The 24606-nt window shown below is 50.6% G+C and overlaps 1 protein-coding gene across 8 annotated transcripts in view; it reads left to right on the top strand.

Moving 5' to 3' along the window:
* TRAM2 (translocation associated membrane protein 2) overlaps window positions 1-24606 on the top strand; it is a 75549-nt gene that overhangs the window by 7441 nt on the left and 43502 nt on the right. The window contains exon 1 of one of the 8 annotated variants that reach the window (XM_024765931.1): window positions 2417-2541. The exons of 2 other annotated variants lie outside the window; for them this stretch is intronic. In XM_024765931.1, coding sequence (XP_024621699.1) covers window positions 2458-2541 — 84 coding nt within the window. In that variant the 5' untranslated portion in view covers window positions 2417-2457. Of the gene's footprint in view, window positions 1-2416; window positions 2542-15257; window positions 15423-20288; window positions 20584-21309; window positions 21366-24606 lie in introns of those variants that run through there. 5 more of the 8 variants (XM_024765933.1, XM_024765930.1, XM_024765934.1 and 2 more) reach the window with 5 other exon arrangements.

Below are 24606 nucleotides of genomic sequence, written 5' to 3'. Positions count from 1 at the left end.
GAGTCCTGCGGGAAGTCGCGGCGTCCCTTCACGATGCCCTGCAGAGAAGGATCTCCTCTCCGAGGAACTTCTTCCTCGGGACTTGGGACGGGATGGGGCTTTTCAGACCCAACACTTCTGGAGTTCAGAGTGTTTGGTTTGCTCTCCGACTTTGTACTGGGTCAGCTTTTGACCTCGATGGGCAGGGAATAACTTGTTTGTATGGATTTGGTGACTGCTGTTTGGAAGAGGGGGTGGAGGTGGAAAGGAATGAGGGATCGCTGATTTTTTCTTTTCTGTAATTGCAGTTTGGTCTCTGGTTTGGCGTGACGTGCGGGCACGAGCTCCTCTTCCAGGGTCCCCGCGACAGAGCCCGGGCAGGGAGCTGTGCAGTGGAGGGATGAGGACTGGGCCCCGGGGCCTCTGCCCCTAAGTAGCTGTGCGGCCCCTTCTCCAGTCTGGGCCCCGCTGCTTCCTGCGAGTGTCAGTTGCTCTGCGTCTCAGTCATGCCTTCCTGAGATGCTGATGCAGAACGGGGCCGGGACATACGGGTAACACTCCAGTTGAAGGAGCACCTTCCCCACAGCCACACGGATTCAGGGTTAATGAGAAAAACGTTGCCCTCCACTACCTTCTGAAGTTGAGGTAGTGGTCTCAACTTCTGCTTTTGGTTTCATTTCTTATTTGAGTTGAAATCTAGCCTGAATTTGGGTTTGACACGTCATGGAGCTTAGTGGAACCAGTGGTGAGGGAGGAGAAAACCCATATGTTAGGAAGGAATCACCTGGGATGGGAGAGGGGGTGGGCTCTGTCTGTGACTTCGGAGTCAGAGGCCGTGTGGCCCCTCCCAGGCTGACAGGGGACCCGGGAAGAGCTAGAAGAGGTCTCTGTCCTGGACAGCACGGCCAGCGCCTGCCCTGCCCGCTCAGCGTTCGTCGCGCTGGTGCTCAGGGTGGTCCGGGGCCCTGGCTGGAGCGTGTGTGCACGTTCAGGGACCCGCTCGTTCCCGCCACCCCTCGCGCCCCTAGGGGCCGGTTTATTTCGGTCAGTAGGGTGAGCCTAGAGTGTGAAACACCCCCCAACCCCACACCTACAGCAGCGTGCTTATGGCATTGCCCAGCCAGCTGATAACACTCCCACTCCATCTGCAAGGCCTGCAGCTCCTCTACCCACGGGCATGCTTTCTGCCTCGAAATTATGAGAGGGAATTAACACCAGTACTGGAGGGGGAGAGATGTTGTGAGGAGATGCATCAGCACTTAGTGACATCCTCCTGAAGCCTAGTTTCAAGTAGGGATTATCTGCTATGGTTAACGTTTGAAATGTCACAGTTTTGGACTCACCAAATGTAGGCCTCACCTGTGCCATCCAGTAGGCAGCCACAAGCCACACCTGGCTATTTATTTATTTAGATTAATTAATTTTTGGCTGCACTGGGTCTTCGTTGCGGCGAGCAGGGGCTACTCTTCATTGCAGTGCACGGGCTTCTCATTGCAGTGGCTTCTCTTATTGCGGAGCACGGGCTCTAGGCATGCGGGCTTCAGTAGCTGTGGCGCACGGGCTTAGTTGCTCCGCAGCATGTGGGATCTTCCCGGACCAGGGCTTGAGCCCCTGTCCCCTACATCGCCAGGCGGATTCTTAACCACTGCGCCACCAGGGAAGCCCACACCTGGCTATTTAAACATAAGCCCGTCAAGACGAAATGAAACGAAAGATTCAGTTCCTCAGTCACACCGACCACATTTCAAGTCCCCAGTAGCGCTGAGATGGAACATTTTGATCATCACAGAAAGTACTGTTGGACAGCACTGGTCTCCACGTCGCTTCCTGAGGGTTTGGTTTTTGTTTGTGTAGTAATAAGTCATGAGGGGTCCTTGTGGTGTGGTTCTGTTAGGGACTGTTAGAGGCATGGATTATAGGGCCGAGGTCGTGGGCCTGGAGCCACATGGCCTGGGTCTGAATTCTGGTTTTCCATGTCCTAGCAGTGTCATCTTGGTAAACTATTTAATCTCTCTGTGCCCCTGTTTCCTCATCAGTAAAATGGGGATAATACTATGTCTGAGAGTCGTTGGGAGGATTAGAAACATCAACACAAAATACGAAATGTTAATACAGACACAGCGCTCAGAAGAGGGCCTGTTGCAGGGTGAGAGCCCAGTGCGTGTTCCCCATCGTTCCTGTTACACTCGGGAGGTGTTGGAGCGATGCCTTGACCGTGTGGGGCTCCCTCAGCATTTGGAACGCAGCTGGGAACGGGATGCATGGAGAGGTCAGCCCTGTGCCCTGTCCTGTGACCTCCACACCGGACGAGTCACTCAGGCCCTTGCTGACAGCCACCTGCACTCACTTTACATACAGTTACAGGAAGCTTGGGTATCTGGTCCAAGGTTACAGAAGAAAGAATACGTTAAGATGGGAGCAGTGGCTGGGGCAGGTGCATGGTGGTGGCCGACAGCTTGAGACTTTCTCCCGGAGGCAATGGGGGTCTTTGAAGAGCTTCGGGAGTACAGTGATGTGAGGCTGTGTCCCCTGTTCCGGAGATACATGGAGGTGAGATTGGAGGTGAGTCTGGTGAGGAGGCTGTGGCACTGACCCCCAGGAGAACTCCCCCAAACCCCCAACACAATTTCAGTCTCCACCCCAACTGAGAAGTATGCCCCGGGACCCACACACCTGAACTCCCTGGTGTCCACTTGGTGTGGCAGGCACGCTGTATGTTTTCCGCTGCAGCCCCGAGGCTGCCCGTTGCGGGGCTGTCCTTGAACTCCGGTGTCTCTGTGCCACTGTGTGGTGCCGGCTTCGCGTGACTTTATCACCAAAGTGTCCTTCAGACTTATTCAAGCAGTATGTTTTGCATCTAATGTGATTTCTGATTTTTTAAGAAGTCGGGGCTCAGCCAGGTGGAACATCTCCCCCCCGCCCCCCGCTTTTTTCTTTCGGCTGCATAAGCTGTGAAGAGGCTTACGCTCAAGTATGGCGGCCTGATCCGAGGAAGCCGGGTTTGTTCCAGTGTCAGAGGAGGTGGAGGGCGGGGGGGCTCCTCTGGGGAGGTTTCCTAGGGATGGGCGGGAATGGGGCTGCAGGGGGTTGACTGGGGACAGAGGAGGGAGGCCTGGCCTGTGTGCAGCTTCGTTCACAGAGTTGCTGCCTTCACTGTACGTGAGGGGCCGCCCGCGCTCTGCCAGGCGGTGCTGACAGGTGTCAGTCGTCATTCTTTGACGTGTGCTGGACAAGGTGAGGGCTGCCTGATCTGCCACGTGCCTTCCATCTCTGAGCTGGTGCCAGGCCCCTGGGAACAGAAGGAGGAGATTTGCCCCTTGTCTGATTTCTCGCCCCCTGGTGGAACCCTGGGAGGCTTCTTCCCGAGGCCTGTGGGTGATCACCCACGATATTATTAAATCCCCCTGACCCCCAGTGCCTGTAGTTTACGTGGTATGCAGAGGAGGGAAATGCTTTAAAGCAAGTGCATGTGTCAGAGCAGACCCCCGCGGTCACTGCTCCCTTGGCCTCGCCCCCGCGTCTGGTCACTAAGTCCCACCAGCTTGACCTTCTGTGCTGCTCTGTGTACCCGCTCGAGCTCTGCTATTCGGCCTTGGCTCAGACCCTGGGCCTCTCTCACCTGAACAGTGACAGTGAGTCCTACCTTGGTCCTCAGCCTGTTGTCTGGCCTCCCCTCTGGCCCCTCCTCCACGGAGCTTCCGCTGATGTCCTCAGACTCAGAGCTGGGCCTGGGTCTCCCTCCCTTACAGCCCTTTGGTGGTGCCCACCCGAAGTCTGGGCTGCTCGGCATGGCATTCAAGGCTCCCCTGGAGTCTGACCAGCCTTTGTCCTCCACACTCGGCCCGCCCCTACCCTGACCCCTCGTCACAAACCATCTAGTGGTTCCTGAACACTTTTCTTTCATGCCTCCCGTTTGTTTATGCACCTTCCCCCATCTTCCCTCTCCCCCTTTCATTGGACTGACTCACGCTTCTCCCTTGATACCTCCTGTATCGCACTGGCAGCACCTGCTCAGAACGCTCTCCCTGGCCCCCAGCAGAGTTCACACCTCCTTGCCACCTGCCTCTGTATTTCTCTCGTTTATTCATTGAGCCCGACTCGCATTGAGCATTTGCTCTCTGCCACGCACTGTTCTTGGGGCCAGGGTCACAGATGACGAGGCAAAGATGCTACCGTCACAGAGCCCGGAGTCCTCTGAGAGGGGGCGGTGTCGTCGGTGCTCTCATGTGCACGGGTACAGTGTGAGTCAGAGGAGGGCGCAGAAGCCCCCGGAGGGTTGGGGACAGTTCACTGTAGACAGGAGAAGTTTGCGCTGGGCCTGGAGGCCTGAGGGATGCTGGCCGGGCAGATAGGCCGGGGAGAGGGTGTTCCAGGCAGAGGAGGGACCTATGTAAAGGCCCGAGAGGTAAGGGGGTGGAAAGTGGCTCTGTGTTGCCAAAGCTGGGGAGGTGCTTCAGGAAGGAAGTTATGGAAGATGCGTCTGGACTGGCAGGCAGGGCCGCGGAGGCCCAAAGTTTGGATTTGCTCCCCGGCTTAGGTAATAGGGAGCCACTGCAGATTCCTGAGCACGGGAGTGACTCCATCAGAGTTGTACCAGGAGAGTCACAGGCAGAAGGGACAAGGCTGGCTCCTTGCACTTGCTATGAGTGCCCCCCGGAAGGAAGGGTTGCTTCACATTTTCTCGGTGTCCCCCACCCCTCTGTGCCTGACACGTAGCTGGTGTGAAACGATCAAGGCTGGGCCAGCGCACACACAGGGGAGTGCGTCTTGAGCTGCCTTTCTGCTGCTGCTGGTGGTCGTTTGCAGCCTTTCCATCCACGCTTTCTTCTCTGGGTTCTCAGCTGCTCCTGGGCTCACTAGGAATGCTGGCTACTTTAGCGTGTGCGTACAGACGGAGAACCTAGAATCCTGGCCTTTTAAAGCTTAAAAAAAGAATGTTTTTGAATAGGTGATATTTGGCAATACAGTCACATTGTTCAAAAATCAAAAACATGTAAGAAGAATAGATTGAGAAATGTCCCTCCCCTACCTCTTCCCATCCAGCTCCCTTCCCCTGCCCCCAGGTAACCACTTTTATTAATTTTTACATATCCTTCTTAGGTTTTCTGGAAAGCCCCCTTTGCCCTGGGCGGGGTAGTTGCTGCTGCCTCAGCGCTCCAGCCCCTGTGCCCCCCATCTCAGCCCTTACTGCCCCACCTCCACCGTCTGGGCCAAGCAGCTATAAATATATGATCGATTTTCCACATACACACATGTATATATGTATGTGTATGTTATATGTGTATGTATGTATATGTGTGTATACACATACATACGTATATATAGAGAGAGGTATATGTATACTTATTCCTGCCTCCTTTCTTACATGCCTTGCCTTTTTCTGCTTGCACAATATCCCTGAGATCTTTCCATGTCAGCACACAGAGAATTTCCTCATTTGTGTCCAGGGTTGCTTAGTCTTCCATTGTATAGATTCTCTGTACTTCATTTAACCAGTCCCCTTTAGATGGACACTTGGGTGGTTTCCAGTCTTTTGCTCTTATAAACAATGCTGCAGTGAATATCTTAGTACGCACATCATTTGGTACCTATACAGGCATATCTTGTAGCATATTTTCCCGGAAGTGGCATGATTGGTTCCAAGCATAAGTTCATTTGTATTTTTGATAGATATTGACAGATTTGTCCTTGTCCTTTTAAAATACCATGTTCAAACCAAGGAATCAGTTAGCCGTGGCCTATTTATCCTGTAGCCGTGAAAATACACGTTATATACTAAAAGCTGTGCCAGTGTCTGCATAGATCTGGTTCCCTGTTGTATTCTCAGCATCTAGCCCGATGCCTGGTACGTAACAGGAGTCAAGTACTTGTTGGATCTTTAAATTACATCATTTGGCACGTTTGAGTAACGAGGCCCTTCCCTATTGGTTATCTTTCAGCCCCGCTGTGAGGTTTCTCTCGCCTCTGTCCCTTCATACAAATTCTTCCCTTAGGACACTCTGGCTTTGCATTTTGGTCAGCTGGTCCTCGATCCTCAGGCCACAGCCCCCTTTTTGTGGAAAGCCTCCCCTTTGCCCTGGGCAGGGTCGTTGCTTCTGCCTCAGTGGTTCGTCCCCTGCGCCCCCCCATCTCGGCCCTTACTGCCCCATCTCCACCGTATGGGACCTCATCACTAGGGCGGGAGAAGGGCTTGCTCACCGCGTGTCTCCAGCACCCGGGCCAGCACTTGGCGTTCCAGTGGTTTCCACGTCGTATTCTTTCAGGAAAGAAGTGGTAAAGTAGAATCACCTACTGATAACCAGTTTTGAAAGAATCTTTTTTGCATATTTAATGGACATATAATTTGTATACTATAAAATTCAGCATTTTAAAGTGTGTAGTTCAGTGTTTTTTTTGGTATATTCACCATGTTTTGCAACGATCACCGTTATCTAATTCTACGTTTCCATCAGCCCCCAAACAAAGCAGTTAGCAGTCACTTCCCATTGGTCTTACCCCAGCCGTGAATCTACTTTCTGTCTCTTTGGATTTGCCTGTTCTGGACGTTTCATGTAAGTGGAATCATATAACATGTAGCCCGTGACTGCCTTCTTCCACTTAGCCTAACGTTTTCAGGGTTCATCCATGTAGTAGTGTGTATCAGAGCTCATTCTTTTTGACGGCTGAGTAATATTCCACTGTGTGCAAATGCTGCATTTCCTTTATCTCTTCATCAGTTGGTGGACATTTGGGCTGTTTGCATCACACCACATGAATAATGCTGCCATGGACATTTGTGTACAAGTTTTTGTGTGGACATAATATTTTCAGTCTTCTTGGGTATATACCTAGGAGTGGAATTGCTGGGTCATCAAATAATTTTAATATGGGAAAGCAGCCGGCATGGAAACTATATTGAACTATTTGTCTTTTTGGTCTGAGAGTTAAATCTCAGGGCCAGCACTGCAAATATTGCCCACTACTATCCAGGCTTCACACAGCAGTGCTGGCTTTTGAAATTTATATTAGGTGGACTGCATCCCAGTGACCATTTGTGACCCAGAGGCAAATACTTTTGGAGTTTACACAGTAGGATTTACTGAATTCTCACCATGTGCACAGTGCCACCTCTATGAAGATGCCGAAATAGAGGGCACAGATCTTGCCCTAAAGTCATCATTCATTTGAAACAACCTAAGTATCCATTTATATTGAACCAGTTAAGTAAATTATAGTATAGCCATATGCTGGAATACTCTATAGCTGTTTAAGAAAGAATAAGGTCAATCTTTATGTATTGACATGGACTGATATCTGAGGAAAAAAATAGATTAGTATACAGAGCATGAGTCCATTTTAATAAAGAAATTATGTTTATATATGCAAAATCTGGAAAGATCACAGCAGACTGTCAACACTGATTGTCTCCAGGAGGTAGTTTATGGAAGACTTTAGCTTTCAATGTTATATCTTTCCCTTAAAAAATGTTTTTTACAGTAGGTAAAAAAGTAGCTTTTACTTATTTTTATTTAAAATTTATTTATTTTATTTTTTACTGCATTGGGTCTTTGTTGCTGCGCGCGGGCTTTCTCAAGTTGCGGCGAGCGGGGGCTACTCTTCATTGCGGTGCGTGGGCTTCTCGTTGCGGTAGCTTCTCTTGTTGTGGAGCACGGGCTCTAGGCCCGCGGGCTTCAGTAGTTGTGGCTCGCAGGCTCTTGAGCGCAGGCTCAGTAGTTGTGGCTCACGGGCTTTAGAGCATGGGCTCAGTAGCTGTGGCGCACGGGCTTAGTTGCTCCGCGGCACGTGGGATCTTCCTGGACCAGGGCTTGAACCTGTATCCCCTGCATTGGCAGGCAGATTCTTAACCACTGCGCCACCAGGGAAGCCCCGTTTGTAGCTTTTAAATTCATTTAACCCCCCCACCCCGTTATGTTTTGGAAAAAAAGGAACTTGACATAAGATTTCTTCTATCTGAATCACTAGATACCAATGTAGGATATAATACTAGACATCAGTGTATGACTAAACGCCAGATACATTTGTGGTGAATATAGTGGTCTTCCACGCCGCGTAAGCCTGGAGGTGAGAACGCTTTTAGATTCCCGCAGGGGAAGCTTCATAAGAGAAGAGTGGGACTTGGCTTGGGCCCTATAGGATGCTGACATTCATATAGCACTTTACAGTTTTTAGGGTCAAAGAATGGAGTGTGTCGAGTGCTGACCTTGTGCCGAGCACTGCAGTGAGCCCTTTCCCTGTATCCTGTCGTCCCACCCTCACTGTCAGCCTTGGGGTGGGTACCGTGACTGCTCCCATAGTACAGTGAGAACTGAGGTCTAGAAAGACCAGGGAACCTGACCAAGCTTCCACTGGTCAAGAGGCCAGAGACAGAATTCACAGCCCACTTGTCTGATTTCAGAGCCCGAGTCCTTACTCCATTCTAAAGGGAAAAAGACTGAGGCTGAGAGAACTCAAATAACTGCTGGCCATCACACAGGTAGTAAACCGGGGAGCCAGGTCTGCACTTAACGCTATTCTGAATAATCCGTCACGTCTGTGACACTGATGTTTCCTGTTATGAGTTCCAGGCTGTTGAAATCCCCGGGGGGGGTAACAGGAGGCTGTAAGGTTCTGGGTCACAGAGGTACGTGAAACTTTTCCTTCCAGGCCTCCTTCCTTGGAGATTCATACACCACATATACTTATTAAAGAAGCAGAACATCTCAGACCTATTGGCCATCTCTTTCCAGTAGGATTTAGTAACATCCACAGATCTGCTCTGTGGAACGCCACCCTACCATCCTATAAGGAGATGGGAGTGAGGGGGGTTTGTGGACAGCTTTCTCTCTCTCCCGTAACAGGTGAGAGTGCCACCTCTAAGGTCTGCGGTTGGCAGGCTGTGGGGAAGAGTCCAAATTCTTGGGTGGATTTGGGGCCTCCTCTCTAATGCTTTAGGACACCAGGAAGGACCTACTGAGTGTCGTATTTGACATCTGTTTGTGACATTTTGTTGCAATGACTCGTGATTCACCATTGATAACAGTTACCTAATTAAACCCACCCCATACTTCTTAAACTCCAATTATTCAACCCACACAATGCCAGATTTCATACAATGAGTATTAGAAGTATCTGAGTGCCACCACCGGTTTTTTTCTGTAACACATGCTATTATCGTTTTCTTTAAATTGTGGTAAAATATATATAACATAAAAGTGTCTTAGGACTTCCCTGGTGGCGCAGTGGTTAAGAATCCGCCTGCCAGTGCAGGGGACACGGGTTCGATCTCTGGCCCGGGAAGATCCCACATGCAGCGGAGCAGCTAAGCCCGCGCACCACAACTACTGAGCCTGCGAGCCACAGCTACTGAAGCCCACGTGCCTAGAGCCCGTGCTCCACAACAAGAGAAGCCACCACAATGAGAAGCCCGACCACCACAGCGAAGAGTAGCCCCCGCTCACAGCAACCAGAGAAAGGCCGCGTGCAGCAATGAAGACCCAACACAGACAAAACTAAAATATAAAACAAATAAATAAATTCTTTAAAAAAAAAAAAAGTGTCTTACCATTTTAAAAAGTTTTAATTATATTTAATTGAATGAAAGATTCTTTAAATTCTGTAGTGCTTTACAATATTCAGAAGTTTCACACTCATGCCCTAGAGCCACGCGGCCTGGACGGGGCGGGTGGGGGAAGGGCACTGCCGCCCAAGCCAGAGCTCTACCAAACCCCCAGTCAACGGTTTGCCCAAATACCGTATCCTAGCCCTTCCACCCGGCACGTTTAAGTTAAATAGACTGTGTTTCAGCTTGCAAGCTCTGCTGCCTCCAGGAATGACTTCTGTGATTAGTCACGAGTGCCTTCGCTCCACTTTACTGCTAAAAAATGACCATGGTGACGTGGCCAAAGTCCCAGACGAGGGGCACGTGTAAACTAAACTAAATAGATCGGAGAGGACTGGCTCTAGGGCGCATCTGGGTCTGTGCATTTCCATGGTGACCTCCTGGAAGTGAAAGGCAGTGGTGGATTTCTTGTGTAGGTTTATTATGATGGTTTGCTCCCAGGCTCTCCTCCCCCTGGAAAACAGACTGCAGGTGTGAGGCTTGGCTGCCCTCGACGTCTGGGTGGGCACCCCGATTCCCAGTGTCACGTTGCTAGATCGTGCCGGGCTTGTAAATACCATGAAGTGTGTACAGGTTGGGGGTGCAGGCTTTGCATTCACATTGCCTGGTTCTTTACCAGCTCCCACACTTTGCTAGATAATTTAAGTTACTCAACTGTACCCCATTTTTTTGGTCCGTAAAATGGGAATGAAAGTAATTGTGCCTACCTCATTGAGTTTTTGGAAGGATCAAGGGAGCAAATAGTGCCTGTACCTACAGTGTTTTTTACAGAGCTTGATATCAAGTAAGGACTCCATCGATGATTGTTATTCGTGAATATTAATTAATTCCATGACCATTGCAGCCGTCATTAGGCAGCTACTTTTCTGTGCCTCTCATTTTCATGTTACAGTTATATATAGTCCTGGTGCATCCATGCCACACCAGACACGCCATGTGCGCTCAAACGCTGCTTCCTGGGCCACCAAGACTGCTAAGAAATGCGGAAGTGGAGTCCATTTGCTGAGGGTTTCTCCTTGGTGGGCTCTGAGCCCCCAGCCCGTGGTTCAGTGGGCTCCCTCAAGTGCTCAAGCCTCAGAATTACCCCTCACTTCTTCCCCTTTTTCTCAAAGATCATACGGCTTCAGACCACTGTCTCCTTTTCCCCTTGGGAAGAAAACTGTGAGGTCCAATGAAGTGGAGATCAGCTGCTTGAAATATTTTATACTAAGGCGTGACCTATCATAGCATTTTTTAAGATAATGAGGCGTTTGCGTTTTACGAGTTATTTTTGTTGAACGACTTTCTTTGCTGTTTGAATACCACTTTTATAAACAGATTTCTCCGCGCTCTCCCACTTAGCACAGTTGGTTTAATTATGCCTGGACACTATGGTTTTTCATGATTGTAATAAAAATGCACAGACCAAATTCTGACTTTTCCCCCACTCAATGGTATATCCAAATATTTTGAGACGTTAGCATTTTTAAAAGATGAGCTTGTTCCTAAATGCCTACCAGCAAGGGATTGGTTAGATCAGTTGAAAATGGTGACATAAATCTATATGCAGTGTCACAGAAGGATTTCCATAACGTATGGGTGTGCGGGTTGTTTTGGTTTTGCTTTTTTTTTAAGCAGGTTATAGAATGTCATGTCAGTGTGGTCCTCTCTAAAAGTTTGGATTTGTTTTATTTTTATAAAAAGACAGCTGTAAGGATAATGATCAAAATATAGTCAGTGGTAGAATTTCAAGTAATTTAAATTTTTTTCCCATGCTCGTATCTATCATACATGTATATATTTTCAACGAAATATATATCATTTTGCTAATCAGAAAAGGCACATTAAGGCTGTTATCATTTTGTAGATGGAAAGAAGGAAAGTTTGGATTGGTGCAGAGCCTGTTGCTTGGAGAGCAGGAAAGGCGAATGGAGAAATGGGAGAGAGGCTGGAGGTGGAACTGGGGTGTGTGTGTGGGGGGGAAGCTGGAGGAGGGTGTCCGCAGAGTAGCCAGGGGATGCTGTAAAGATACGCTCGTGCCTGGATCTTAGAGATGACATTCCCACCTGCTATAAATAAAAGTCTGCTTTTCAGAAGCCTTTTGAAGAGTGGCTCAGAGGGTGAAATGGGGGTATTTTAAACCATTCAGAGAAGCATCTACAAACGCATTAAGAAAAACACAAGTTGGGATTGACCAGAAGTGGAAATGAAACTTCTCAGTTCCAGTTATTAACTGAACAAGTCACATGAATGAAAAGGCCTGTGGTGAAAATTTAAGCTTTTAAAAACAGCAGTTGAAAAGTTCAAGTTTAAACCCTAACCCGCAGGGCAGCCCATTGTTGCCCAGCGTGGGCCTGTGGAAGGGGCCGCCCGGTCCACTTTTTGGGTGAGACCCACTCGCTTTGGTTTCCCGAGAGCCTCCCCACCCTTCCAGGGTTGCAGAAGGTGGACAGGTGGTGGGGGGCAGGGCAGGATAGTAATGCCTCGGGGGAGGTGTTCTGGGAAGTTATGGGACTTGACTGCCTTGTAGATTCTTTGGACAGCCTCTCCTCAGTGCTCATAGCCTGGGGCTCCTGAGTCCTCTTTCCTGCCCAGGGGTGCGCTCACCTGCTACCTGGTGGAAGGGGAGCTGTTGGTGGTGGTGGCCTTATCAACACATTATTTGTTAAACCTGATTATGTAGAGGGGGTGGTGGGAGAAGCCTTGGGGCTTTCAGTGGTTTCCCATGGAAAAGACGCACAGAAAATGATAAATGACAAAGCATTGATAACAAATTAGAAGAAAAATGGCTAATTGTTACTTAGTGAATGTGTCGTGTGCCTGGCCTTGTGCTAGATCTGACCTTCTAATTGCACTAATCCCCGTAACAGTTCTCTTTAATAGATCCTGTTATCTCCGTCTACACAGAGCAAGCCGAACAGCTCCATCTGAGTTGCTGAGGGCAGAGCTGGGATTTAACACAGTCTCTCTGAATTCAGAGCCCAGGCTCTTCACTAGGCCTGGCAGTGCGGGCTTCCGGGGTGACGGAAGGAAGCAGCACGGACGGCAGGGTGGGCAGAAGGCTTCCAGAGGAGGTGAGGCAAGAGCTGGCCCTCAAAGGGAAGTTGAGGCAGAGACACAAATGGAAGGCAGAACAGAGAGGACTGGCGTTATGGGCAAGAGAAGGCGTTCAGGGAACCGAAAAAGCAGTTAGATAGAGGAAATGCTACAAAAGTTCCTGGGGCCGGGTAGTTTTGGGAAATGTAAGGCTAAACAGATTTATTTACCGCAGGACTTGTCAGAGCCTTTAATGTAGTAGTAAGCAGTAAGGAGTCTTGTATACCTGCACCAAACATATTTGTTGACCTTGGAGAGCATTTCATGGAGTAATATTCTAGAATATTTTTTAGGACATCGGGGCTGTTGTACTGAGTTTGGGGAGTTGTGATAATCAAGGGTGGAAAGGGAAGGAGGTTCAGGATTGTCAGATTGAAGGGCTAGACATTATCTTGAGAGCAGAAGGGAGCTTGGAAGGGGGTTTATATTGTTCATATTATATATAGCGTGGCTGTTCTATCTAGGATGGTGGGAGGAGAGGGAGGAAGGTTGAGTCCTAAGGGAGAGAATCTAGTTAGAAGCCTCTTCTGTAGGCTGGTGAGAGATGAGGGTGTGACTGGAAAGAATGGATTTAATAACATAATAAAGGAAAAAGCCAGCAGGTGGCCGTAAGGACGGTGGGACTCCTTGCCTGCAGCCTGGGACATGGGCAGATATAGAGATGTCTCTTGGGTACCAGCTTTTGGAATAAAGATGCATAGTTTGATTTTTGGCATGCCGAATGGAGTTGATGGTGTGATGTTTAGGTAAAGATGCGGGAACGTCCCCCAGCAGAAGATCTGAGTAGGAAAAGTAGATTTGAGTGTCACTGGAATAGAGGTGGTCACTGGGGCAGAATTTCTAAGGGAGAAGGGCGAAGCCTTGAACCCTGTACCTTGGGGTGGAGGGGTGAATCTCTGTCCTGGAAGCATCTGTGTGTGAAGGAATCTGAGGGAGCAAAGGGACTTCAGAGAACACCCTTTAAAAGAGGAGATGGGGCTTCCCTGGTGGCGCAGTGGTTGAGAGTCCGCCTGCCGATGCAGGGGACACGGGTTCGTGCCTCGGTCCGGGAAGATCCCACATGCCGCGGAGTGGCTGGGCCCGTGAGCCATGGCCGCTGAGCCTGTGCGTCCGGAGCCTGCGCTCCACAACGGGAGAGGCCACAACAGTGAGAGGCCCGCGTACTGCAAAAAAAAAAAAAAAAGGAGACCCCCCCCCCCAAGGCCTTGTGAGTGGGGTAGTAGCCTGAGGCTCACATCTGGTTTGTGGCTGAGCTCCTAAGAACAGCCCCCCTCCCTGTGCTGTTTTCCTTCTGTTCTGCAGGGCCACCTGCTTCCTCTTCTTGGTGGTGTGTATTGCGTTGTGGTGACATGTTTGCAGGTGCTTCAGGAGGGCTGCGGGTGGCTTCCTTGCAGGTGTGGCCACCAGTACCCACCAGGACTTTGGACTTGGGTCACTTCTTGTCCCCCGCACGCTCCCCTTGGGCAGCAGAAGGGCGTGAGGGTCTGGTGGGCTTGTGGTCTCGTCCAGTGGCCCGTCTCCTCCAAATCCTTGTCTTCTGGACTTCGCATGGGGGAGGCTGAAGCCTCTGTCTTTAAGGCTGGAGATGGGCTGGCCGCTGAGACTGCGGACTCTCTGTGCTCTGCCTGCCTGGCCTCGGGCTGGGGCCCAGTGTGGCCCGGGGCCTGCTTGTCAGCACGTGGCTTGGGTTTCCGCGTTAACGTTCCCACGTGGGGATCGCAGAGGATCGAGTGTCGAGCTGGCTGATCGCGCTGAGCCTTCTGGAGCAACCAGCTGTGGAACTTCCAAAGGGCCGTGTGTAACCGGCTTGGGAGATGTGGTGGGTGCCAGGGGCACCGAGATGGGGACAAAGAAGCCAGTTTGTAGAAGGAAAAAAATAAATGAGCATAACAGTCTTGGGCCGTTTGGGTGGGGCACGGCGCTTGGGCACCTTGGAACCCCTTTCCTCTTCCCTTCGGATTTTTCCGCTTCCAGAGCCCCCTTTGGCCAGTGACCCCTGCAGACCCCCTCTGGGTAAATACAGCCCCTGTCTCCCACCACCTCGCTCATTACGCATTCCTTTAATCCGGCCCATCTCCAGGTCGCCAGCTGGCAGAGACTCAGCAGATTCCAAACCCCAGCTGGTGCCAGAGTGCTTACACTGGGAAGCTTGGCAGACAACTTGCCCCCAGGGTGCTCAGCTGGAGGAAGAGGTAGAAGGACGTCCCAGAGCTGAGGGCCAGTTTGTTTGCAGACTTTCCCTCCTCCCTCTCTCCCCCTCCCCTCTCCCCCACCCTCCTTCAAGGCACACTCTGTCCCCACAAAGTAAAAAGGAAAAGAATCCCCTGTGTCTGAGGAGGTGCTGGGCTGGGGATTCCCCGGCTCACCCCTTCCACCCACTTTCGCGCAGCGCTTGGAGCACATGCAAGCCGAGAGCCTTTTACTTCCTGACTGGAGCAGATTGGATTATTGAGACCTTATTTGTCAGCGTAAAGTCAGACCCCAGAGTGGGTGTGACTTTCCAAAATCAGGGCTAGAAGCTCTGTGGTGGAAATATCTGTGGCCTGGGATTCCTTCCTGCAGCCTGAGGGCAGTGGTGCCCTCAGTAAAGGCCCCTGAACATGCAGGCGGGTGGTTGCTGGTCCCCAGCCGGGGGCTTGTCTTGATGGGAGTTTGTGAGAAGCCAGTCCCAAGGCTTCCTGCACAAAGAAAGCGGTTTCTCTTGGTTGTCAGCATCGTCGGTAATTGGAACTCAGAGAGTGACTGTGCCTGCCTCCCACTAGTTTCCCAGGTAATATTCCCAGCATGTGTGGATGGGAGAGCATTTTGCTGATTTGAAGGGCCCTGTTGCCAGAGGTTGTATTGATGAGGTTAATGATTATCAGGTGGTGCTAGTATTAAGCCTTTTATTTGAGGAGCCAATCGGCTTCCATCAGGGTCCCACAGGAAACAGATGGGGTGATTGAAGGTTATTGAAGGCATTCTTAACAAGGGTGGGGACGGGATGAAGCAAGACAGATTAGGGATGGTAAACCCCCAGGGCTTGCAATCGTGGAAGATAGCCCTAAACCTGAAGAGAACGGGGATGGAGTGGATGCAGAACTTGTTGAGATGTAAAGGAGAGTGAGAGGGAGAGGTCATGGCCACGGGAGCTGTGGCTGCAGAAGGGGGGCTGGACCTTTGGTACTGGATCTAGCCACTGCCACATCGCCCAGTGGGGAGGGAGCCAGGCAGTGACCCCCTCCTGGTGCCCTCTCACCTCCTGTGGATTCAGGCGAAGCCAGGGGTCCAGGAAGCCCATTGCTGCACTCCATAAAGGTCATCCGCCCTCTGCTCTGGGCCCTGGGGCAGGATGGAGACTCGTGCAGCCCAGGAGCAGTTGCCGATTCTCTTCCATCTCCTGTTTGAGTCCTGCCTCCTTTATGCCCACGGGCAGTCAGAAACGGGGGAGGGGGGGGGCGGCGGCGAAGCGAGACCGGTGCTCCTGAAATACTGCAAACGCTGACAACAGCCCTTTGGGGCAGATGTTTCCTAATTGCAATAAGGCAAACCATGTAACGTGTTTGCTTTAAGCTACCTATTACCCTGATCTCTGGTGAGACCAGAATTGTCCTGGCTTCTGAAAAGTGGCAGCGCGTCAAATGCTTCTGCATCCCTCTTTTGCCCCAGTTCAGACAATACTCAAGTACCACTTAAACCCATTTCCTTCTCAGCCAGTGAGTGCTCTGTACTCCCGGCCCTCTGGGACCAAGAGGAGGTTCCAGGGGAGCATAAATAGGATTCTGATCATGTGTCCGATTACCACTAGTCTTGGAATATCTGTATCCATTGGGAAATTACTTCCCTGACAGTTTCAAGTGGGGGAGCTCAGACTCACTAGACCGTCAGGTAACTGATAAAATTAATTGGTAAATTATGAAATGCGGGACAGCCCGTAGAGTGTTGTGGCTGGAAATGGAGTTTGAATTTTTATGTGACAGTGTTGCCTCCCTAATTGAAGGAAGCAGTTGTTTTTTCATCTGGGCTTGGCTATTTGGGGAAGCAAGATGTTGAAATGCCCAGGATGCTGGAATGGACAGCATCCCATTGATGAACTCAGTAGGCAAAAAGTTGACTTTGGAGCCCGGTAGCTTTTAGAATGAATGGATGCATGCAAGCTCCAAGGGGTCTGAGGGCCAGATTTCCTTTCCGCGTCCCGGTTTAGACTAGCTTGTTTGAAACACAAGGGGATCTCAGCTGTTCTGAAGTTGGCCCATGCAGTAGATGGCCCCCCAAAGCCGCCATGATGCACTAAGCCAGCTGGTTCTATGTGGAGGCCTCCTGCACTTTCCCAGCACAATCGTGATTCTTCTCACCCTCCCCCCTCCCCTCTACCACAGTCTTGTACATCTTCCTGGCTCAGCTCACCTCGTCCCAGAAGTCTTTCCTGAGGAGATCCATAGATCTCCATACCCAGAGCACTTACTGATATTTACTGAGACCCTCCTTTGTGCCAAGGACCCTAGGGGTGCAAAGATGAATGAAGCCATGGTCTCTGCCTTGGGAAAGTGAAAGAGCCCCGACTTGTCCTTTGTGTATTCATGTCCTGATTCATGACATCTTTTCTTGTTGTCTTACAAATAATTCTTCACTCGGCAAAGTCTCCATCATTAGTTTTCAGGCCCATTGTTCAGGGGTGCACGTGGTTAGGAGTCCACAGGTCGCAGTCCGGTGAATCTTGGGTTCCAGTCCCACTTGTGGGGCTTATTAGCTGTGTGCCTTTGGGCAAGCTTCCTAAGCTTTTCGAGCTTTGATTGATCTGTATAACAGGGCTTCTGGGAGGATTAAATGAGAGTTTCTGTTAAGTGTTTACAGTGATTCCTGGCACATAGTAGGAGCACGATAAATACTAGGAGTAGTGGCGGCAGTGATAGTAGCAGTAGTGGTTTCCCTTAGAGCTGGAGGTTAAATGAGGTGAAGCTGTTTGGTGTTTAGCACGGGCCCCACATTTAATGAGATCTCACACATTCAATGTTGTTCCTTACAGACTTGTTGAGGTAATCACATAAAATGCCTCAACCTGTCCTGACTTGCAGTAAATGTTCAGTAAAGGGCGGTCAGTGTTGTCACCTCTGAAATTGAGGAGTTGCGCTAGATTGATAGCTTCGCTTCTGATTTTGGTCTCTGAGCCTTTGAGGGAAGGAAGTGGGTCTTAGAATGTTTTTCATCTCCAGTGGCATTGTGCCTTGCCCAGGGCATGCACTCAGTAAATATTCTGTGATTGACGGGTTGATTTTACATTTTTAAAAGTTTTTAAAATTCTTTAATTTTTCAGTTCTAACCAAAGGTACGTTTCTGGGGTGTGAAAGTGTCTTACCAGCCTGCTTTGCGTGCACACGTGTGCGCGTACACGCACACTTCTAATGCTTTCTTGGACACATCCGTTAGAAACCCCGGTGGGACCATTGGCAGATCCAGGAGAAGGCCCCAGGAGGCCCCTCTGTAGCAGTAGTGACAGGCACTGCAGGCCTCAGAACGAGGACCCTGGCCCTCGGCCAGATGCTTATCTGCGTGTCTGAGGGCTCTGATTCTGAACCCCATCAGCCCGGCTAGAGATGGTGAAGGCTGATGGAGGGATGGGAAGCCGGAGGCCTCCTGTGGCCAGCACCCTCACGATCCCCCCGGAACCCGCAGAACAGCCATCGTCCTGTGAGTCCATCCAGGTGGCCCTGCCTCTCCCTCTCGGGCCATGACTGAAGGTGAAGCGATGGGCTCGGACAGGGGCAGAGGAAGCGATTGACGAGACAGAGATGGTGCCCAGCCCTGTAGCACCGGACGGGGAGGGGGTGTTAGTTTTGGTTTTGCCTCTCCCACCACGTCCTCCACAGCGCTTTGACTTCCTGTTTCCCCCCTCTGAATTACATCAATTCAGGCGTGCTGATGGAGCCTCTTCTCTGGGTCTAGACTAGTGTCAGAACTTCATAGGGGGCAGGGATCTCGGGGAGCGGGTCCTGAGGGGGGAGCTGCCCAGGGCCGGTGTTCCCCTCGGCCATCCCTCTCTTGTGGTCCTGGAGCTCATTCCCTGAAGACAGCCCCCTTGAGTAGATGTATTCCTTGCAGCTCTCCCGTTTCCTGCATATCCAGTCCCTTTTCCTCCAGCGGTCTCTCTCCTCACCACACGGAGGTTCGGAGGTTCGAGCTCTTGCATCCCTCCCTGGCCTCCCGACCGCTGGAACAGGTGGTGCAGGCTCATTTCCCCTTCTCTCTCCCCTTCACACTCACCCCGTGCACCAGCTTCTACCCCCTCCTTCTCTGCAACATTTATTCAGCAAGGTCCCTGATGACCTTCCCATCCCCAGATCGGATAGACTCTTCATGTACTCTTTCATTCCACAAATATTTATTGGGCTTTCGCTGTTCCAGCTGCTCTGGATCCATCAGAAAAAAAGAAAAAAAATTAAGACCCCTGCTGCCTGCAGCAAGCATCTCAGCGCCAGGCTGACTGGACCTCCCCGGAGCCCGGACTCCTTCCGTCGCTCTCCTCCCCTGGCTGCTGGGCCCCTTCTGCTTCCTCCTGCCTCTGTTGACTGGTCCTCCTCAGCCCACTCCCTCCCTCCCCTCCCGCTCCCAGCCCTGGACCACAGCTGTTTTCCCTCTCAGTTGATGATCCCACCATGCGCAAGGTTCGGAATAGTCATCCTAACGCCAAGCACGTCTCAGTGAAGCTATAGGTTTCTACGACCGTTTCCTGAGCAAGACGAGAGCACTGCTCCTGGCTACTCCCCGCCTGAACTTACTGTGCCATCGAGCCCTCGGAGAACGACCCCACGCTGCCTGTGTGTGTGGCCGTCACCTTCATGCAGGCCTGTGTTATCCTTCCTTCCTACTGGCTTCCTGCCCCCATGCTTCCCCAGCCCGTCCTCTGCGCCCGGAGCGGCACGAGCTCTCTGCAGTGGAGACCTCATCGTGCTATGCCTTGCTTAAAGCCCCCTGCAAGTCGGATAAAGCCCAGTTTTTATACCTGCCATAAAGGGCCCTTCACAGGACCTGGTTCTTGCCAGCCTTCCCGCCTCATCACCTTCCTCACACAGACCATCTCCCGGGAGTCCTGTTTCTTCTGCTTCTCTGCCTGCCTGCACGCAGCCCCTTCCTGCCTTCTTTCAGCCTGTCCATCCCTTTAGGATACAGATTGGTCAGAACCTCCTGGCTGAAGTTCTCCACGGCAGGTGGGACCCCCCTCTGGTCTCCCGAGCTGCTGTAAGGTACCCTCTAATAATGACGATGTTGTGTTGCAAATGAGCTTTTCCATACTGATTTGTCTGGCTGGGCTCCAAATTTGGGTGGTGCCTTTCCTGCCTGGGTTGGTGTTTGGGGCGGGGGCATTCCTGTGTCTGGGAGTTGAAGGGGCAAAGCTTAGAAAACTGAGGTTGGGTAGCTGTGGAGTCCTGGGTTCCAGGCAGAGGTCCTGATTCCTTTGTAGGCACCACGGAGTCATGGAGGACTGCAGCGGGGCCTGTGGTATTTTAGGAAGGCAGATCTGTGGTCTTTCTCAGTCAGGGAGGCGGCGAAACAGTACCCAGGGTGGTTCCCCTCTGCAGGCCACGGCCTTGGTTCCTACCTTAGGGTGTGGGTACAGAGCAGTGGCTGAAGAGCTGTCCCCCCTCCCAGGCCTCGGCAGGGAGGAGTCCCCCGCCCCCTTGTGTGTGCCTGTGTGCTGCGTCCTCCCCTCCTGCCTCTTGCTGTGTGGTTGTCTTGCAAGGAGATCATCTGTGCTTCTCGGCCAAAGCTTAAGGTCACTGGTGGCCCTGGTGGTTCCTGTTCCTTCTTGTGTCCCCCTGGAATAGAGTGGGGCACACCTGGCCCCTGACTCTTGCTCCAAGGCCTGGCTTCACCAGCAGGTGCAGACGGGGCGTTGCACACCGAGCGTCGGGTGAGGGTGCCTGCAGCCTCCCGTCAACCTCTGAGGACCCACTGTGAGTTCAGACTCGGTCCAGCCTCTCCCTCTGCGGTGTGGTTTTCTTCCTGGGCTGCCTTCGCCTGTGTGAGGCCACAGGCAGCCGCCTGGGGTGCTGAGAGGCTGTGATGGAGGCTGGCCTCCGGGGCAGAGAAGAAACACCACACATTTTTAGCTGTCATTTAAAATACCACTTTCAGTTAGTAAAATGAGATTTTGTACTAACATTTATAGCTTTATCTGAGTGTGCGTATGTGTGTGAGTGTGAGAGAAAGTATCTTAGAATACAGCATGTAACCTAGATATCAGCGTTTGCCTGGGCTTTATTCATTCAGTTGAGGGGTATGGAGGGACTCTTGCCGCAAAGTGTGGGTAGTGTTTACCTCAAGCAATGCCTTTGGGGTTCGATTTGTACTTTCTGTTTATCTGTAGCGCATTTTTCTGGGAACTCTTGCCTTTCATGTTGTTATTTTCCTTCTCCACTTCGAAGACGATTTGGAACATCCCCTTGTGAATATTATTGGCTGCAAACAGGGCTGTTTGAGTGCTGGGTGTTTTTTATTCACCTTGATGGCCTTGATTTAATTCACCTGAATCGAATCATCATCCATTAAGTTCTCTCAGGTGCTCTCCTGCAGGGGGTCTTTGACTGGTCTTTGTAGACTCAGGCAAAATAGGCTGGATGCCCGCCCAGGGCGGGGTTATAAGGCACATCCCGCGAGAGCGGGAAAGAGGCAGTTCAGAATAGGGTACGCAGAGCAGAGCTCCCGGCCTGGCCTCAGGTTCCTGCGAGGGTGGAAGGTAAGGCTGGTATGAGGTGGCACCCCAGAGGCCGTTGCTGGGGCCTGTCACCTAAATCCCTCACCCCTCAGTGGGGTAGGGCTGTGCAGATACGGGACGGCAGAGATCACACATCCTCAATGCCAGAGGAATGGCGTATTGTCGAAACTCGCTTATTTGCCGTAGTTTGCTCAGTTTGAGCGTGGGCAGAGGTGGACAGCCTGGGTCAGGGCCCTCCCTTCATGTGCCCGACACAAGCCAGAGAGGAATCCGAGGGTTCCCGTGGGAATCAGCCTCTGCCCCGCTGATGGGCCTGGTTGGTGGCCCCTGGAGACGCTTCTTTGCTGTCTCAAGTTCGTTTTTCTAGCAAGCGCCGCTCCCCACGCCTGGCTCTTCCGTCAGAACTTGGGGATGGACGTGCTGATGTTCTGAGTAGGAAACTTTCCAGACGGTGGAGCATAATTAAATATGGTGGCCGTCGGTCACTGTCTGCCTGCTCTTTTCCTCCTAAATTGTAAATAAGCAAATGAAGGCAAATCCACCTGGGCTCCGCCTGGTCCAGCTACCTGGCTCTTCAGAGCTCCTGGATAATCCTTTCGCTTCCCCCATGCCGGGCAGCCTCCCTTGACAGTTGCCAATGATGAGTGCCTGGCCGTTGCAGACACATCTGTGCTGGTTAGAATTACCCCGCTCCTTGTGCTGATGGAGTTAAAGCTTCTTTAGAAACTGAAACTCAGACAACCTGTGATGTATTGGTGCCGTGGTTCCTTTTCTGCAATGAAATCTAAAATGTTACTTAATCGGAACCCTCCAAAAATCACTTGGAGCCTGAAATTCTACACTCCAAAACTCTTTCTTTTTTCTTTGTTGACTTTTAATTTATTTTAAAGATCATATTGCATCTGAACAGGTGGCTTTTGCCCAAAAGGTAAAGATATTTTGTCCTGACCCATGTGGGTGTTTTAGGAATATCCACAAAGAACCTGAACTCTGCTATGTGGTGCAAGAGAAGCACATTTTAAGAACACTGACATTCTAAAAAGTTATTTTGTGTGAACACTTCCTTATTTTGTTGTTATTTAAAAAATTTTAATGACCAAGCGCTTCTTTATTTTTATTTAGGTTTTAGCTTCTGTGAGGAATGGTTTATGAGTATATGCTGACCCACCCAAACAAGCGGAAAGCTCCTGGGGTTGGGGGTGAAATATATAATCAAGTAAGAGTATTTGAAATATTGACCCAGGGCTCTTCTTTGAGGGAGCAGACGAGAGTGTATATATCTTAAGGCCTCCAGAGAAGAAGTATATTTATTACATGGAATGTAGGTATTTTATCTAAGGCTATCGGTAAGGCACATAGTAGGTTAAGTTCAATAGGACTCGGTGCTTTCACTGCCGAGGGCCCAGGTTCGATCCCTGGTGGGGAACTAAGATCCCATGGCGAGGCCAAAAAAAAAAAAAAAAAATTAAAAGCTCAACTTCAGAGATTTTTTAAACTCTATAAGTGACCCTTTCTAAATTCCTCTTGATCCCAAAATAAAGTTTAGACCTTGGAACCAATGAATGTCCTAAAGCAAGCACTCTCATTGCATTGCGGCTGCTCCGATGATACAGGTTTTTCTCATAAATATACAGTGTCGTTTTTTAATCCGATACAAAACTGCAGTCGTGACCGTTAGTAGGGAGTCTTCTCAGCCTGGTGAACACAGGCTTGTAGAGAATCTGTTTTGTGTGTTTGGGTAGCTTTGCCTAGTTCTTACATTAAGGCAGTTTTTCAAGTGAGAAAACTGAATCTCCAAACGTTGCTAAAAGCCACCCAGAAGGTCCTGTCAGCATCCTGCCCCTGGCTGCAGGCACTCGGCCCTCCCCGCCAGCCCCTGGTCATCCAGACGGAAAATTTCAGAAAGCAAGCATGAAAAGCATCTTTGTCTCAGCTGTATCTGCCTTTTATTGAGTGACAGTGGGGCTGCAAACCTCATACCTCAAGTACTGGCCCTAAAAAGGTGTGTGCAGGTGACCAGCCCAACTCATAAAGCCAATACTTCAGGAGAGAAGGGCTAAAAGACTCTTTTATTAAAAAGAAAAAAGAAAAAACAAGCCAAAAAAACCCTTCCTTGTCAATTGGGCATGACTTTTATTTTTTTTTTTAAACTTTTTTTCTTTTTCTTTTTTTGCAGTTTTTTAAAATTGAAGTATAGTTGATGTACAATATTATATGTTACAGGTGTACAGTATAGTGACTCACAATTTTTAAAGGTTAAACTCCATTTATAGTTATAAAATATTGGCTATATTCCCCATGTTGTACAATATATCCTTGTAGCTTATTTTATACATAATAGTTTGTACCTCTTAATCCCCTACTCCTGTGTTGCCCCTCCCCCCTTCCTTCTCCCTGCTGGTAACCACTAGTTTGTTCTCTATACCTGTGAGAGGCATGACTTTTTTTTTTTTGCACGGTACGCGGGCCTCTCACTGTTGTGGCCTCTCCTGTTGCAACGTGCAGGCCCAGCGACCATGGCTCACGAGCCCAGCCGCTCCGCAGCACGTGGGATCCTCCCGGACCGGGGCACGAACCCGCGTCCCCTGCATCAGCAGGTGGACTCCCAACCACTGCGCCACCAGGGAAACCTGAGAGGCATGACTTTTAAATGTTCTCCTGTCCGACTGAAATTTTTCTATCCACCGCCTGGGCAGAAAGATGCAAAATCAATTTTGGGAAATTCTGAGTGGGGGTCGTTTGGCTTCCTGAGAGCAGGCTGGGCCGGGAGAGGCGGACAGGTCACTTGGCTCTACTTGTGCCCCTGAGGACCAGACTATGAGCATCTCTCAGTCAGAGGGGTTCCGGGTCAGCCGCTTGGACTGTGTTTCAGCCCCGGGGTGAGAGAGGCGTTGTTCATGGTGCCGAGCGGTGTGGGGAAGGGCTGCCTTGAACAGGGGTCCTCCTCCCCTCTCCTGTCCTCGGTGGCTCGTCTCGCAGCACAGCCCCTTGCAAGGACCAGTGCGTGAATGTGGCCAAGAAATAAACAATAAGCCAAACCAAAGGTCAAATACTGCTTACCAGGAAAACCATGAGACTGCCTTCGTGACATCTTTCCTTTCTTATCTTTGGTGCCCAGATATCAGCTTGCAGTGTAAAAGGGCAGATTGGGGTATTGGGAAGCCCAGGTGTGTCCGGTATCTGGGGCTTGCGGGCTGGCAGGCTGACTTGAGAGGCCTTGTTTTCTCGCTGTTGTATACAGATGACACCTGGGCCTCATCTT

This window comes from Neophocaena asiaeorientalis, unplaced genomic scaffold, assembly GCF_003031525.2.
Source record: "Neophocaena asiaeorientalis asiaeorientalis breed wild unplaced genomic scaffold, Neophocaena_asiaeorientalis_V1.1 scaffold46, whole genome shotgun sequence".
Lineage (NCBI taxonomy): Eukaryota > Metazoa > Chordata > Mammalia > Artiodactyla > Phocoenidae > Neophocaena > Neophocaena asiaeorientalis.
Note: the sequence above shows the minus strand (reverse complement) of the source record. Positions and strands in the feature narration are given on the sequence as shown.